This window comes from Entelurus aequoreus, linkage group LG13, assembly GCF_033978785.1.
Source record: "Entelurus aequoreus isolate RoL-2023_Sb linkage group LG13, RoL_Eaeq_v1.1, whole genome shotgun sequence".
Classification (NCBI taxonomy): domain Eukaryota; kingdom Metazoa; phylum Chordata; class Actinopteri; order Syngnathiformes; family Syngnathidae; genus Entelurus; species Entelurus aequoreus.
Window position 1 is genome coordinate 65,316,191 of NC_084743.1, and position 18,126 is coordinate 65,334,316.

An 18,126-nucleotide genomic window follows, 5' to 3' on the forward strand; every position below is an offset into this window, starting at 1 on the left:
GCTCTCAGGTGGTCAGGGAGAGCATTCCACAGACTGGGAGCGGCAGAGCATTTCTCAACCGATTCAACCAACCAACGTCAGCAAGCTAACTTTTTAGCGAATTACTACAATCAAAATTGTTACTTTACACATGCTAACTGTTAGCATGTTAATGTTAGCATGTTACCACTAAGACGCTGGCTTTCGAGCTAATTTTGCAGGTATACACCTCACAGTCAGATATTTTGTTACTCGATACATTCTGTTAACATGTTAGCATTAAAAACCTAGAATTTTAACTAAATTTGCTGGGTTAGATATTTTTTTAATTTTACACTTGCTAACATTTATGTTAACATGCTAGCTTTTTAAGATGATTTTGCGGGTATTTGAATCAGTCATATACCGTATTTTAGTACTTGACACATACTAACTGTTAGAATGCTAGCCTGTTTAACGCACTTTGTAGTAATACACTCAAGAGTTGTATATTTTGTTACTTGACGCTATCTTGCTAGCGTGCTAACTGTTAGCGTTTCGGCTTTTGCTTTTCAGCAATTGCATTTTCCGGTTACATTTTCACATTTATTTGTTTTTTTCTATCTTAATAGGAGTTGTTATTTACATTATCTGGCTCCATGTCGGTTGTTATTTTATACTGTAACTATATTATAATATTTTATTTGCAATGTTAAATTCACAAGGGATGAGAACCACAACAACAAAATAAGCAGACTATTCTATTCTTTATTGTGTTAACTGCATTCAGACACAGTGGAATGTTACTTGGACAAAATAAAAATAGACAAAAATGGTATAAAATCCATTAATAATGTCATTGTGAAAACTTAACCAAAAAAAAGCATACTGGTAATTGAAATAAATACAATAATCTAAAGTATGTCAATGTGTTAATACAAACTATAAAAAAGTCCACATGTATCATTCTTTTTATAAACATATAAGTGCATCTATAAATATTTTGGAATGCTTGACTGAAATGTATACCAAAGCTTGTTAAGAAAATGTGAAGAAGTGCATGTGTGCATTGTAGGTATTCAGGTACAATTTGGATAAAGTAATAGGCACTTACTTTTCCTCCAACGTGGCTTCAGTGAAAATGTATCTGACCTTAAGCTCGTCCACTAGAGTGCAAATGTTACCACACAATTATTATAATGAACTAGTAGAAATAAAAAAGTGTAAGACAGATACCTGCATGGTCAGGTGAAGCACAGTTTATGTGGTCTTCTTAATAGTTATGGTGAGAAAAGTGTCCTAAAATGCTGAGAGCTCCTCTTCTTCACACAGTAGAGGTTCTACTTCCAACGCGACGAGCGCCGTGTGTCTTTTGTGAGAGTTGTTCTTCCTGTACGCGATGAACTGCATGGTCACCTGGTCATCCGGGTCAAGGGTCAAAAGAGAAATATTAAATGCAGACTTTTCAAAACCACTTCCTGACCTGCATGTTGTTATTTTTTGAGAAGATGTAGGGCGTTTTTGTGTTGACGTTTACATTCTATGGTTGGACTTCTTTGACGAATGTTTTTGACCTTGTCCATTTACCCCGTGACTTTTAATTGAATGTTTCTTCAAAATGTGGATATTAACAGACGCCAAGTACCATATTTTTTGGACTATAAGGCGCACTTAAAATCCTTTAATTTTGTCAAAACTCGACGATAAGCCTTATAACCCGGTGCGCCTAATGTACGTAATATTTTTGGTTGTGCTTACCGACCTCGAAGCTATTTTATTTGGTACATGGTGAAATGATGAGTGTGACCAGTAGATGGCAGTCACACATAAGAGATACGTGTAGACGGCAATATGATGGCAGTCACACAAGAGATATGTGTAGATTGCAATATGACTCAAGTAAACAACACCAAAATGTTATATGTTCCATCAAAAATATAGAACATTACACACGGCGCTCAAAAATCTATCGAAATGTTTTAGTACGACTTTGGTAAGCTATGAAGCCACACCGCTTGATGGATTGTACTGTGCTTCAACATTCATTAATATCATTTTAGTAGTTGTATTATTATAAAATACTTTGTACTGTGTACTTTGTACACAAAGTTCTGTCTAATCCTTTGCCTTTAGTAAATGAAACTCCGCAGTATGACACTTCAGCTTCTATTTAAAGCGGTCGTATTATGATTTGTTTCGACTTTTTAAACACTACGTAACATGTAATGGTGGTTCTTTGGTTAAAATTGTACATTGATTATCTTTTACAGACCGTTTCTAAGCTGTTTTTCTGACAGTTTCTTCAGGATGTGCCATTTTTTATTTATTTACGTGCCTCCACTTTGACTGTGTCTTCTTCCCGTCAGCCATGTTGTAGTCTTTAGTGCCTTCGTAGCAAGTCTCCTGACATATAGAAGTTCTGACTATACGCTACTTTGTAGTAGAAATGGCAACAGCGGAGGATGCATGTGCATGTACGAGCCAGTCCGCCCCACAACAAGAGGATAGAGAAGAAGAAGGTTACGATGGCGGACTCGCGCAAAGCTCTTCGGGTACACGTATGCCATATATGGAGATATAACTTGGGAAAACGTCACAAATTGGGCAAATTCCATTTTTTTTCCTTAAAGGTACCCTTTAAGGAAATATGATACAATGTCTTCTATTTTACAGGAAGTGTCCAGGTAAGTATTAAGTCATTACCGTGCATATTTAGTCTGCAAACGAACAATCACATTAACTTCTATCACAATTACTAAAAAAATGACTACATTCCAGACAGAAGTCGAGCTGAATAACAGGACCAGCCCTTACGTCCACTTCCAATTTCAAGGATACAAAGAAGTCCAGGACGAGGACTCCCAGACTTCCGATGAGCCAGGCCAGGTGCTTGATGATGAAGTTGCGTTTGGAGTCCTTCAGTGATGGCAGCACCACGATGACACTCAAGCCGTACGTCCCATTGCCCATCATGGACAGAGCAAACAGCAGGTAGGAGGTGCCCTCGGTGGACTGCCTCTGGAACTACAACAGAAGCAGTCTGCGCACAGAGCGGATATCTGCTATATATATTATATATATAGAAGCATGGCTGGATGATCTTATGAGTCTAGACCTCAACCCTACCAGACATATTTGAACCAGAAACAAAGATCAGGAACAACGCCTTTTTTATCCAATATTAATAACAATGGACATCACAAATGCTTTTGTGATTTTGTTGAAAGAATAACAACAAAAATGATGTACTGTAGAAGTGCTACTATTGAGATACCAATACTGATCGTCCATGACTGAGATGGGCCAATACCGATCACATGAATTTACTGTATTTTTTTAAATTTCTATTGAGTGCCACTGACAGTGTAACAATATCAATAAAATATATAAACTAGTTCATTTTTCTCTTTTATAACATACAATTGTTTGAGGAAAATAGGGTCAATAGTACACAATAAATAAACAAAATCTTATTTAAAATAATTTGGTTTAACGCCTCCTGTGTTCAGGAAACTATTCTCTGATTTTGCATAAAATAACAAAAAAAAAAAGTAAAAATAAAAAAATATCAATCTTGTCACTCTAGCACAGGCCTGGGCAATTATTTTGACCATAGTAACTAATTAGATTACCAGACTAACTAGTATATAATACAAAAGCGCAAATTCCAACCATTTAAATACTTTGTATAGTTAAAGACTTAAGGTAATTTAAAAACATCGCTGCAAATTAGAGATGTCCGATAATGGCTTTTTTGCCGATATCCGATATTCCGATATTGTCCAACTCTTAATTACAGATTCCGATATCAACCGATACCGATATATACAGTCGTGGAATTAACACACTATTATGCCTAATTTTGTTGTGATGCCCCGCTGGATGCATTAAACAATGTAACAAGGTTTTCCAAAATAAATAAACTCAAGTTAAAAAAAATGCCAACATGGCACTGCCATATTTATTATTGAAGTCACAAAGTGCATTATTTTTTTAACATGCCTCAAAACAGCAGCTTGGAATTTGGGACATGCTCTCCCTGAGAGAGCATGAGGAGGTTGAGGTGGGCGGGGTTGGGAGGGTCGTAAGGGGTAGCGGGGGTGTATATTGTAGCGTCCCGGAAGAGTTAGTGCTGCAAGGGGTTCTGGGTATTTGTTCTGTTGTGTTTATGTTGTGTTACGGTGCGGATGTTCTCCCGAAATGTGTTTGTCATTCTTGTTTGGTGTGGGTTCACAGTGTGGCGCATATTTGTAACAGTGTTAAGTTGTTTATACGGCCACCCTCAGTGTGACCTGTATGGCTGTTGACCAAGTATGATTGCATTCACTTGTGTGTGGAAAGCTGTAGATATTATGTGATTGGGCCGGCACGCAAAGGCAATGCTTTTAAGGATTATTGGCGCTCTGTACTTCTCCATATGTCCGTGTACACAGCGGCGTTTTATAAAGTCATACATTTTGAAACAGATACCGATCATTTCCGATATTACATTTTAAAGCATTTATCGGCCGATAATATCGCCAGTCCGATATTATCAGACATCTCTACTGCACATTATAATGGCAGCTACAGTTTCATCTTAAAGATCTAAAAAAAATGTTTGGGAATGTCCGGCCGGCCAGATTAAAAAGCTCAACGGGCGTTAATTTGCCCAGATCTGGGCTAGCTTGTGTGATATTGTGTGCCTCGCTGTTGTGTAGCTGCAAGCTCCAAGTAGCATATAACCTACCATGTTTACCTTTTGTATATGACTTGACTAAAATACAAGAAAAGACCAACCTTGTGTGCTTATTGGAGGACATTTAGATGTTAATTGTCTGTCACAAGAAAACGCGCTGCAGGACTGCTTGTATCTGAGATTTTTGATGTAAGCCGATATCATCCGATACTTTTTTTATGCTGATATCAGACTGATATCCAATATAAATATCAGATCGGTAAACCCTTATATGATTGGTCATTTTTATTTGTACCTAAAATGGACCTCACTGACTATATTACATCAGTGGCTTCCTTACATTCTAATTGGCTACAGTTGAGCGAGTATTATCATTCAAGGCCTGTTTTTTTATTTGACACACAAACCGTCCTCACAGGCCCCCATGCATGAATAAGTAAAAACTTTGTCGAGCCCCGGGAATCACAGCTGGACAGAGTTGGTCAAAATCTCCCATGAGATAATCGTGCTAGGAACGCACCACTTACATTTTTATAGAGCTGCGGGAAGCGGGATGCGAGGTAGAAGAACGACGCCAGGTATCCACATACGTAGCCGGAAACTTCTAATGATTTAGAGCTGCTTGTTCTCTGCCAAGAAACATATACACAAGAGTGGTATCATCTCTCCGAATGCTATCACACTGTTTAGCCTTCAGGGAATGATGATCATACACATTTCTTCAACATGGAAGGAAAAGCTCCCACGTGCAGATAGTGTTACCCACAAAAAATTCAGAGGCTGCGCTATTGTCTAAGATGAGTTTGGGCAGAGCTGTCAGGAATATTGTAGCAGCGCCACACCACAGGAAGCACAGCCACTTCAACGCAGGGCTCTCTGGAACACACACACACCAAGCAAGGATTCAAACGGAGGAAAACACACAGGCAGAAGCAGAGTGGCTTGGTCAAACTTACCATTTATTACCTTAAATTTGAACGCACTAGGGATGTTTATGACAACCACTGTATAACTCCTGGCGGCTAGTTTAAATCCTAACATGAAAACAAGAGACATTAACGCAGGGGTGTCCGAAGTGTGGCCTGGAGGCAAATTTTGGCCCGCAGCTTGTTTTGTATTTGTCCTTGACAGATTGTAAAATGAAATCAATTAATTATTATTCCATCCATCCATTTTCTGCCGCTTGTCCCTTTTTTGGGGTCGCGGGGGGTGCTGGAGCCTATCTCAGCTGCATTCGGGCGGAAGGCGGGGTACACCCTGGACAAGTCACCACCTCATCGCAGGGCCAACACAGATAGACAGACAACACATGTTATTAGTATTGTTATTAGTAGTGCTTTCAAACCATTCATTTTGTTTAATCAGATTAATCACACTTTTGATTTTGGATTAATGACAAGTATTTAGAGTATATATCAATTAATTTAAAAAATACCCCAATATTAGGGTTGTCTCGATACCAATATTTTGGTACCAGTACCAAAATGTATTTCGATACTTTTTGATACTTTTTTAAATAAAGGGGACCACAAAAAATTGCATTATTGGCTTTATTTTTTAACAAAAAAATCTTACGGTACATTAATGTTTTTTTATTGCAATTGAAGAACAAGTTTGTCCTTAAATAAAATAGTAACATACTAGACAACTCGTCTTTTAGTAGTAAGTAAGTAAACAAAGGGTCCTAATTTAGTCTGCTAACATATGCAGTAACATATTGTGTAATTTATCATTCTATAATTTTGTCAAAATTATTCAGCCTGTTGTTCACTATTCTTTATTTATTTTAAATTGCCTTTCAAATGTCTATTCTTGGTGTTGGATTTTATCAAATAAATTTCCCCAAAAAATGCGACTTATACTCCAGTGCGACTTATATATGTTTTTTTCCTTCTTTATTACGCATTTTCGGCCGGTGTGATTTATACTCCGGAGCGATTTATACTCCGAAAAATACGGTAGTGCTTTCAAACCATTCATTTTGTTTAATCAGATTAATCACACTTTTGATTTTGGATTAATGACAAGTATGCCAAGTAGTATTACTCACGTGCACAATTTCAATTAACTAAAATATATCAATTAATTTTAAAAATACCCCAATATTTGGACTAGGGTTGTTTTGATACCAATATTTTGGTACCGGTACCAAAATGTATTTCGATACTTTTTGATACTTTTTTAAATAAAAAGGGACCACAAAAAAAATAGCATTATTGGCTTTATTTTAACAAAAAAATCTTACGGTACATTAATGTTTTTTTATTGCAATTAAAGAACAAGTTTGTCCTTAAATAAAATAGTGAACATACTAGACAACTCGTCTTTTAGTAGTAAGTAAGCAAACAAAGGGTCCTAATTTAGTCTGCTAACATATGCAGTAACATATTGTGTCATTTCACATTCTATCATTTTGTCAAAATAATAAAGGACAAGCTGTAAAAATTGATTATTAATCTACTTGTTCATTTACTGTTAATATCTGCTTACTTTCTCTTTTAACATATTATATCTACACTTCTGTTAAAATGTAATAATCACTTATTCTTCTGTTGTTTGATACTTTACATTAGTTTTGGATGATACAACAAATTTAGGTATCGCTCCGATACCAAGCAGTTACAGGATCATACATTGGTCATATTCAAAGTCCTCATGTATCCAGGGATGTATTTCCTGAGTTTATGAACATAATATGAATTTAAAAAAATAAAAGAAAAAAGATTTTGTGATGATAAAAAATAATGATGTATGATAGTAGTATCGACTAGATACACTGGTATCATTACAGTGGATGTCAGGTGAAGATCAACAGTCATGCCTGTAAAAAAAACCAGAGTATAGTACCGCGATACTATACTAGTACCGGTATACTGTACAACCCTAATTTGGACACAGACGTGTTTTTATTTAACAAATTAGAACAGTGATTCTCAATATGTGGTACGGATGCTCCATCTAGTGGTACACTGAATAATCATTTCAATATTCAAACCCAGTCTTACTGTTCAAACTGTGTGTAATGTTACAGTGGTCAAAAATATCAAATATACCTGTTAAATGAAACCTCTGTCGTGTTTTTGATGAATATTTAGGCCTACTGTATTTTAATGTTCAATGTTTAATGTCATTATGGTGGTTGGTACTGGGAGAGAAAAGTGTTTTCTGAGGTGGTCCTTGGTGGAAAAAAGTTTAAGAACCACTGGATTAGAAGTTAAAGGAGCAAAATAAATTATGTGAGTAATCTGCGTACATACATAAATAATGCAATATTTTTTGTGATCAATCCCATGAGTTATTATTTTTGACAGCCCTAGTTATTATTACATAATTTTCTTTGTCCCCTTTAACACAACTTAAAGTTAAAGTACCAATGAGTGTCACACACACGAGGTGTGGCGAAATTATTCTCTGCATTTGACACATCACCCTTGATCACCCCCTGGGAGGTGAGGGGAGCAGTGAGCAGCAGCGGTGGCTGCGCACGGGAATCATTTTTGGTGGTTTAACCCCCAATTCCTACCCTTGATGCTGAGTGTCAAGCAGGGAGGTAATGGGTCCCGTTTTTATAGTCTTTGGTATGACTCGGCCAGGGTTTGAACTCACAACCTACCGATCTCAGGGCGGACACTCTAACCACTAGGCCACTGAGTAGGTAACTTAAACTTAGTAACTTACACTACCGTTCAAAAGTTTGGGGTCACATTGAAATGTCCTTGTTTTTGAAGGAAAAGCACTGTACTTTTCAATGAAGATAACTTTAAACTAGTCTTAACTTTAAAGAAATACACTCTATACATTGCTAATGTGGTAAATGACTATTCTAGCTGCAAATGTCTGGTTTTTGGTGCAATATCTACATAGGTGTATAGAGGCCCATTTCCAGCAACTATCACTCCAGTGTTCTAATGGTACAATGTGTTTGCTCATTGGCTCAGAAGGCTAATTGATGATTAGAAAACCCTTGTGCAATCATGTTCACACATCTGAAAACAGTTTAGCTCGTTACAGAAGCTACAAAATTGACCTTCCTTTGAGCAGATTGAGTTTCTGGAGCATCACATTTGTGGGGTCAATTAAACGCTCAAAATGGCCAGAAAAAGAGAACTTTCATCTGTAACTTGACAGTCTATTCTTGTTCTTAGAAATGAAGGCTATTCCACAAAATTGTTTGGGTGACCCCAAACTTTTGAACGGTAGTGTAGATATTTTCTTGAGTTAGCTTAGCATATATTGACGTACACTGGTTTGCTTTTAGCATCTTTAATAGTACAAAATGTATCAAAATGGCACCGCCATTCCTGAAATTTTTCTGAATGAATTATTATTATCTATTATGGGGGTGTTTTAACGGTGCATTCAGGGACCGCTGAACAGAGTAGGACGCGTGTAATAATAATAATAGATTTGCTACGCACTTTTCATTTAAATACATCTTAAAGTGCTACACTGCAAATCAACATTTTAAACAATAGAAGCTTAGCCACTAAAACAGCTCCAATACTAAAACTAAAACACTATCAGTGAAGCATAAGAAACCCAAAACGTGCAAAATGGTGGCTTTTCTAACAGTAAGTTAGCTACTTGAGTTATGTAATAAAAAAAAAAATTACTTGGTCAAAAGATTTCAGTGTGTGTACAAGTACTTTTGGAGCAAATTCAACAATACCTCGATGTTAATGATAACTGATACTTTTAGTTTGAAATACACTTACTTCTGCTGGAGTTGTTTTTTATCTTATAGTAAAAAAACTGTGAGATGAGGACCACGTCTGTGACGATGTAGAAAACCACCGTGACCACCTGAGAGGAAAAAGCAAGACGCAAACACTCTTAATTACAGATGCTTGCATTAACATCAGTGAAAGTCAGTTTTAAAAGCATGGAGAACAGCTTAGGATCCAACGCATACCACATTGTGTGTTGAATGAGCAAAAATAACGGAGTTTTTCTCTCACTTAGTCAGGCTAATTTGACAGTAAGAATAAATACAATATGAGTCAGACTTGTTACAGCCTGAAGGACGTTTATGGAAATAACATTTGGGAGTGTAGCTGCTATAGCTATGCAGTACATTGTGTAATCCTCACACACATTAAGAGCCCCGCTGGACAATAAGCCGACAACTCAGGGCTTTCAGCCCTTTGCCTATCGCTAAATTCATAATACTGATACATCTTCTGATTTTCACTAATACTAGCACTAGAGATGTCCGATAATATCGGGTTGCCGATAGTACCGGCCGATCAACGCTTTAAAATGTAATATCGTAAATTATCGGTATCGGTTTCAAAAAGCTAAGTTTATGACTTTTTAAAACGCTGCTGTGTACACGGACGTAGGGAGAAGTACAGAGCGCCAATAAACCTTAAAGGCACTGCCTTTGCGTGCCGGCTCAATCACATAATATCTACGGCTTTTCACACACAAGTGAATGCAAGGCATACTTGGTCAACAGCCATACAGGTCACACTGAGGGTAACCGTATAAACAACTTTAACACTGTTACAAATATGCGCCACACTGTGAACCCACACCAAACAAGAATGACAAACACATTTCGGGAGAACATCCGCACCGTAACACAACATAAACACAACAGAACAAATACCCAGAACCCCTTGCAGCACTAACTCTTCCGGGACGCTACAATATACACACCCGCTACCCCTTACGACCCTCCCAACCCCGCCCACCTCAACCTCCTCATGCTCTCTCAGGGAGAGCATGTCCCAAATTCCAAGCTGCTGTTTTGAGGCATGTTAAAAAAAATAATGCACTTTGTGACTTCAATAATAAATATGGCAGTGCCATGTTGCCATTTTTTTCCATAACTTGAGTTGATTTATTTTGGAAAACCTTGTTACATTGTTTAATGCATCCAGCGGGGCATCACAACAAAATTAGGCAAAATAATGTGTTAATTCCACGACTGTATATATCGGTATCGGTTGATATCGGAATCGGTAATTAATATCGGACAATATCGGAATATCGGCAAAAAAGCCATTTCTAACTAGCACATTGAATAATTTAATGAGATTAATGAGAAAACTGTGTTATTGTGCTTACTTTAGTTACCTGCAATAAAAAATGTCACTTCTACAATCTATTGTCAAAGTACCGTAACGGGACTCAAAATCGGATCACATCTGACGCAAGAAATTTGGATCAGATGTCAAAAATGTTCATCGGACATGTCAAGGGACATCCCTTGCTTTAGTTATAAAAACATTTTTGTTGGGAAAAAAATGTGTTCCTGTGTTCCCAGTCATAATCAACTAACTCAAGAATTCACAAAATTATTCAAAGTTATGATATTTCAAGTCAAAGTTTTAGTATTAGTTAAGGCTGGGTGATAAAATTAAATCTATATCTATATCATATATACATATATATATATATGAACATGTTATCGATATCAATATAAAAAGCATTGGCTAATACATTGGTTAGATGTTTTTCCCTTCTTTGTCGGCAGAAACCGGAAGTTGCGAAGCAAGGTTGGTTGCATCAACAACTCGCTCTCTGGCAGGGGTCACCAACCTTTTTGAAACCAAGAGCTACTTCTTGGGTACTGATTAATGCGAAGGGCTACCAGTTTGATACACACTTAAATAAATTGCCAGAAATAGCCAATTTGCTCAATTTACCTTTAACTCTATGTTATTATTAATAATTAATGATATTTATCTTTGTGGAAACACTGATCATCTTAATGATTTCTCACATTAAATATATATAGAAACAGATAAATATCAATATGCAACACTTTATTTTTATATTTTCTCTAAGTGCACATTTTTCAAATTGAACATTTTCAAATGATCACTTCTAAAACAGTCTTGTGAAATCACAATATCCCATTTTAACTAGCTAGCCACTAACATTTTTTTAACAAATCATGAATTACTTTGCACCATGTTTGCACAAATAATAACTCATGTAAAATTAAAAAACATTTAAAAATAATTTATGGAACATCATTAGTATTTTTTCCTGATTTAGATTAATTTTAGAATTTTGATGACATGTTTTAAATAGGTTAAAATAGAATCTGCATTTTGTTAGAATATATAACAAATTGGACCAAGCTATATTTCTAACAAAGACAAATCATTATTTTTTCTAGATTTTCCAGAACAAAAATTTAAAAATAAATTCAAAAGACTTTGAAATAAGATTTAAATTTAATTCTACAGATTTTCTAGATTTGCCAGAATATTTTTTTTGAATTTTAATCATAATAAGTTTGAAGAAATATTTCACAAATATTCTTCGTCGAAAAAACAGAAGCTAAAATGAAGAATTAAATTAAAATGTATTTATTATTCTTTAAAAGAAAAAAAATAAATTTACTTGAACATTGATTTAAATTGTCAGGAAAGAAGAGGAAGGAATTGAAAAGGTAAAAAGGTATATGTGTTTAAAAATCCTAAAATCATTTTTAAGGTTGTATTTTTCTCTAAAATTGTCTTTCTGAAAGTTATAAGAAGCAAAGTAAAAAAATAAATACATTTATTTAAACAAGTGAAGACCAAGTCTTTAAAATATTTTCTTGGATTTTCAAATTCTATTTTGAGAGAGTTTTGTCTCTCTTAGAATTAAAAATGTCGAGCAAAGCGAGACCAGCTTGCTAGTTGTGGGGAGGTGGGGCCGGCGGACCGTCGGCGCCCGCTCCAAGATGGCGGCGAGGAGGTGTGGATGAGCGAGCGGCAAGGCAGGGCGCGCTGGGAGCGACGCCGCAATCAGCATAAGGTGCGTGGAGCGCGCAGCTGTGGACAGTGCAATCACCCTCTCGGACCGTATAAAAGGGTGAGAGACGTGAACATCAAGGGAGGAGAAAGACGGCGGACGGGAGGAAGCCATCCTCTGCTGCCACGCAAACGACGGCGACGTGCTGCTGAAAAGCAGACGGCGGACGTGAGAAAAAAGGCAGCTGCTGAAAAGCACGCAAAAGACTCTGATTGAAATAATAAAGAAGTCTAAACCGTCTCACGACAATGTCTTCCCTGGATGGTCCTGAGAACCCGCACAACAGTTAGGACTGTCACACTAGTAAATAAATAAAATTTAAAAAATAGAGGCAGCTCACTGGTAAGTGCTGCTCTTTGAGCTATTTTTAGAACAGGCCAGCGGGCGACTCATCTGGTCCTTACGGGCGACCTGGTGCCCGCGGGCACCGCGTTGGTGACTCCTGCTCTCTGGTAACCGAGCAACGCAGGAAGTGATCACTGATCAGTGGGAATGACACGCTAACAGCTAATCAGGTAACAGTATTAACTATCAAGTTTGGTAGCGCCATTTTGTTACAAAGAGCAAATAAATTGTGAATAAAACAGGAAGTCACCTTGACAGTATGACAGTTTGGGGGATTTTTTAAAACAGACTGTGGAAGTCCCTTCCTAGCGGTCCCATTGACAGACACTTCACAGGAGCCAGGCGTGCAAAGTTGAACAAAGTTTTTAATGCACATAGATTTTTTCCAAGTTTTTCTCCCGCAGAACGTGACTTTTCAGTCCCGTCCGTATCCTCTCTACCCTCCTGCTCCCGGCCGCTTACTGTTAAAGGCAACAGATGATTAGATTAACACGTACCACCTGTGAAATCTAATCACCTGCCAGCTGTGTCTTGCCGTCAGCCCATGCCCCGCCCCTATCCGATGGTGCTCGTTCTCAGCACCATAGACAGAGGCGGTGACCTTTGCTCCTGCAGGCGTGCTGGCCACATCTCCCTCCACACAGACCTTAGTCAAACTAATGTGGTCTGTAAATTACGCAAGGCACTCGTCCGCACCAAGACCGGTAATACCACACCACCTTTGCCGTGCTCACCCTTTAGAGCACAGCTGTAACTTCTTGGCACTAAACCTGCAGGGAATGGTTTGTCTTTGTTTACATTTTCACAATTTTGTTACACCTTAAACATTTCTTACATATTCCTTTAGTTTTAAGAGCTTATTAAGTGTTCAATGTGATTTTAGTATTTTGTTTACATTGAGTGTTTTTCATTGTTGTGTTGACATTTCCTTTCCTTTCTGCCTTGATAGCTGAGGGGATTATAATCAGAGGAAGGTTGAATTTTAAATAAAAATGTATCCATTTAGACCAGTTTCCAGCCCTTGTTATTAGTGATATGAGCCCTGTGTTTGCTTGAAATCGGCTCATACCAAAAATCCCAGTATCGCCCACCATCAGTGTCTACGTAGAATTTCAATTTAACTGTAAAAAGAGCTGTTTCAAACTACAATGTTTCACTAAATATTGTTTTATTCATTAAAAAGAGTTTACCTGAATTGGCAGCTGGCTGGTGAAGTAGCATCCTGCCAAGTTGGCGAGGTCCCCGCTGAAAAGGAAGAAGAGGAAGCCGAAGGACATGGCTTGGTCCACTTTACCGTTCCGATAGGCTTCGTAGACCTGACTAGAAGAGAGGACGATGGGTGAGATATTCTTCAATATAATTAATGAATAAACGAGAATATTCCATTTGGTCTCTCCAACTACCATTGAAATACCGTTATTTTTTCAACCCTGCGGCTTTTATAAAACGGTGCGGCTAATTTATGGATTTTTCTTCGCCAACGGCCATAATGTTTTGTATTCAACAAATAGTTTTCATTAACACAGACAGAGACACTGAAAAGGTGTGTTATTGTTTGTGCTATGGCGCCATTTTTTGGACGAGTTCGCTCACTGCAGGTTGAAAATATACTTTGTTTCGTTCCTTGAACCGGAAGTATAATCGTCCGTAACGGTTCTGCTTGAAAGGATTCTTCATTCATCACTCCAACCGAGTTTTACAATATAACTAAAACAATTCATACTTACTAAACCGTCCAAGTGTTTTCATGCATATTCGTACGTGCTATTGTAATATAACCATGCCAGCGTCGTAAGCATTAGCTAATATGCTCACACGTTTACAATGGCATTCTTTTTGTATTGTTTCAGTTTCGTAAATTCACCAGAACGTCCCCCTGGAATTATTGGGTCTGTTTAGCTGATTGGAGAGCTAGCTTCCACACCTAGTGGGTCCATGACGATGATTTATGTTTTGTTTGATCAGCCGTTTTACTATTGTGTGACAGGAAACGTTTAGAAACAATTAAGGTGTATAAATCAACTATATAATTTGTTATTCTTATTGCCAGACCTGTGTGTTTGTTGCCTTCCTCAGAGGTTGTCACGTAGTCGAAACTGTCAGGTACGGAAATAAACACACAGGTCTGGCTATAAAAATAACAAATTGCACAATTTTTTAGAGACTTATTTAACCTCTTTGGTTTATATAAATAAACATTTACCAAATATTTTGTACCGGTACATATCTGCGACTTATAGTCTGGTGTGGTTAATATATTCACACATTTTTTTAAATTTGGTGAGTGCGGCTTAAATACCGGTGCACTTTATAGCCCGGAAAATACGGTAGTTGTCAGACCTGGATGAATGGATGGATAGAAACTGTTAGCAAAATAGAACGCCTTAAAGCCGGGACCGCTTTCGTCACTTGCCGTAATGCCCTAAAAAATGTACTAACATCAGTGGCAAGAACATGCTGTGACCGCCCCTGACTTTTTACTTGTTAATGGATGAGGGATGTAACAGTAAACAGTATGATAATTTGCGCTAAAATTCAAGTCGATTACAAAAACCGTCAAATGTTTTAATTACCGAAAAAACTTAATTTATTAATGCATTTTAGGCAACACATAGTCAGGCACATGCGCACGAGCGTCGTTTGGCTTGATTATCATGGCGGACAAGCTACACGTACTTTGCTCCAGAGATTTCCCCTCTGAGTAAACGGAGTCAAGCGCTTGGTTTAACATAATTTTCCCTAGCTGCGTTTAAGAGCTTACTGCTGTGTTTAGATGGAGACAGGTGTGGACAATATTGGAGACAGACGCACTTGTCCCCACAATAAATGTATAGCGAAGAAGAAAACTATTTGATGTTGCTTTTATGTTCTCAATACAGCGTTCATCAGCTGCTGTGACTGAGAGTTAATGAGGTGAAGAAACATGCAGTAGGTGTTGTGTCGTGAACTTTGTCACAACTTGTTTATAAAGTCATTAGTTTGTTTACTGGGATGTTCACTCATCCTTTATTTAACTGCAAACTGTATCAGTGTTCAAATAACATCAATAATAACTCAAATGTTTTGTCATCTCATCGAATTCAACGCAGGCTGTGAAGATTGTGTATTCGATGTGAGAGGTGTCATTCCTTTTTATTTTTGTTGGCCAAACTGTTGCACTCAACCACAAGGGGGCATTGTTGGAGAAGAACGAAGCTTGTTTATTAGACTTCCTCTTCATTAGCCAAACTGAATTGAGTTTTATATTGATATCAAAAAGCAAACGCCAAGTTTGTGAAGATGTAGAATGCACGCTGTGTTTTTATGCAAATACACACACATTTTATCTTATTTCGGTTCCAGAAGGAAAGAGGTACCAGTAAGGAGACAAAGAGATAGTGGACAGAAGTGTGTGTGTGTGCAAAACATACGCCAAGTTAACTTTTAGTTTCGATCTCCACCAAGGCGATGCTGCAACACATTTTAGAAATTACCTTGACAGCTTGGTTCACTCACCCAGCACTGGTATTGATATTGTTTGTACTTACTCTTTTTTTTCCCTCCCGTCACCTCTCATCATTTTAGACACAACTAGAACAAGAAGATCTGGGTGGACTCTACCCTCCTGAACGGAAGGTCCTAATTAGAGATGTCCGATAATGGCTTTTTTGCCGATATCCGATATTCCGATATTGTCCAACTCTTAATTATCGATACCGATATAAACCGATACCGATACATACAGTCGTGGAATTAACACATTATTATGCCTCATTTTGTTGTGATGCCCCGCTGGATGCATTAAACAATGTAACAAGGTTTTCCAAAATAAATCAACTCAAGTTATGGAAAAAAAATGCCAACATGGCACTGCCATATTTATTATTGAAGTCACAAAGTGCTTTTTTTTTTTTAACATGCCTCAAAACAGCAGCTTGGAATTTGGGACATGCTCTCCCTGAGAGAGCATGAGGAGGTTGAGGTGGGCGGGGTTGTGGCGGCGGTTGGATTTCGGGGGTAGCGGGGGTTTATATTGTAGCGTCCCGGAAGAGTTAGTGCTGCAAGGGGTTCTGGGTATTTGTTCTGTTGTGTTTATGTTGTGTTACGGTGCGGATGTTCTCCCGAAGTGTGTTTGTCGTTCTTGTTTGGTGTGGGTTCACAGTGTGGCGTATATTTGTAACAGTGTTAAAGTTGTTTATACGGACACCCTCAGTGTGACCTGTATGGCTGTTGACCAAGTATGCTTGCATTCACTTGTGTGTCTGAAAAGCCGTAGATATTATGTGACTGGGCCGGCACGCAAAGGCAGTGTCTTTAAGGTTTATTGGCGCTCTGTACTTCTCTGCGTTTTAAAAAGTCATAAAATTTACTTTTTGAAACCGATACCGATCATTTCCAATATTACATTTTAAAGCATTTATCGGCAGTCCGATATTATCGGACATCTCTAGTCCTAATAATATTAAAATGGAAAATCTACTCACGGCAAAGTGGATAGCAGAAAGCAGAACATGGAGAAGAGTCCAATCACCACACTGCTGTAGTCCCACACATTGTCCACGCATTCCTCCAGCAGGTAAAGGATCCAAGGTGTCCCATTCACGCATGGAGGGCGTTCCAGCGTCAGGGAGCTCCAGTTGGCGGCCGCCACATCCTCACTTTTTCCGGGGAGACCTACAGCGGCCATGGGATCCCCTTAAAAGTCTTCTGGCCTCAAAGGTGAATCCAATCGACGCGAGCTGTAAGACAAACAGGCAAATGTTTGGAAACAAAACCAGCACCTGGTTGATGTGTGCAGGTTAGAGATGTGGCGTTCGCGAACGAATCAAATCTTTTGAACGACTCTTTAAGATCCGGTTCCTCATCTGAAGCGCAAGTGTGTTAGCTACATACCTGCAACACTGATGTCACCTTACCAGTTCTAAGGTGAGAACTGATGACACGCCGTCCCCTAAAAGTGCTCTTTTCAGCTCACTCATTAGGGCTAATGAGATCTTAGATCATTCAACTGTTGGCTTATTGTTTACAAAACACTACCATTGCCTTGAGGGGGTGCTAGCTAGCTGAAGAAGCATTGGCGAAAATTGATCGATGGAGAAAATCACGCTTACCAGACCACGGCACACAATGTTTGCAAGTAAGCGTAAACTTTCCCCACATCCTCACACGTTTTTGTAACTTATATTCTCCAAATTTCAGCGCAATTGGGTTATATGCGAGGGTGAATAGTGTAAATAGCACTTATGCTAGGGTCCATCCATCACCGGCGAGTCCCAAAGCGTTAAGTAACTTCCTGTGAAAACTTTCAAAACAATCGTGAATAACAATGCTAAATAAACTAGTCAGCCATCTTATCATTCATTCTATTGAAACTTCTATTAATAAGTACTATATAGAACTAACTTTGTAAT

General features: G+C 38.1%; 1 protein-coding gene across 3 annotated transcripts; it reads right to left on the minus strand.

The window, feature by feature from the left end:
• Positions 1-706: 706 nt before the first annotated feature.
• LOC133663590 (lysosomal amino acid transporter 1 homolog) lies at positions 707-18,014 on the minus strand. 3 transcript variants are annotated; one of them, XR_009828385.1, is made up of 9 exons: positions 17,609-18,014; positions 17,200-17,454; positions 13,927-14,056; positions 9,352-9,439; positions 5,403-5,512; positions 5,164-5,265; positions 2,797-2,982; positions 1,195-1,374; positions 707-1,124 (listed from the first exon to the last, which is right to left on the minus strand). XR_009828385.1 is itself a non-coding variant. In XM_062068174.1 (8 exons), exons 2-8 carry the CDS (start codon positions 17,400-17,402, stop codon positions 1,258-1,260), a joined length of 936 nt encoding a protein of 311 aa, XP_061924158.1. In that variant the 5' UTR covers positions 17,403-17,454; positions 17,827-18,014; the 3' UTR covers positions 707-1,257. The 3 variants fall into 3 exon arrangements, 2 of the variants coding, with proteins under 2 accessions (XP_061924158.1, XP_061924157.1); XM_062068174.1 differs by having other exon boundaries at positions 707-1,374; positions 17,827-18,014; XM_062068173.1 differs by having other exon boundaries at positions 707-1,374.
• Positions 18,015-18,126: the final 112 nt, after the last annotated feature.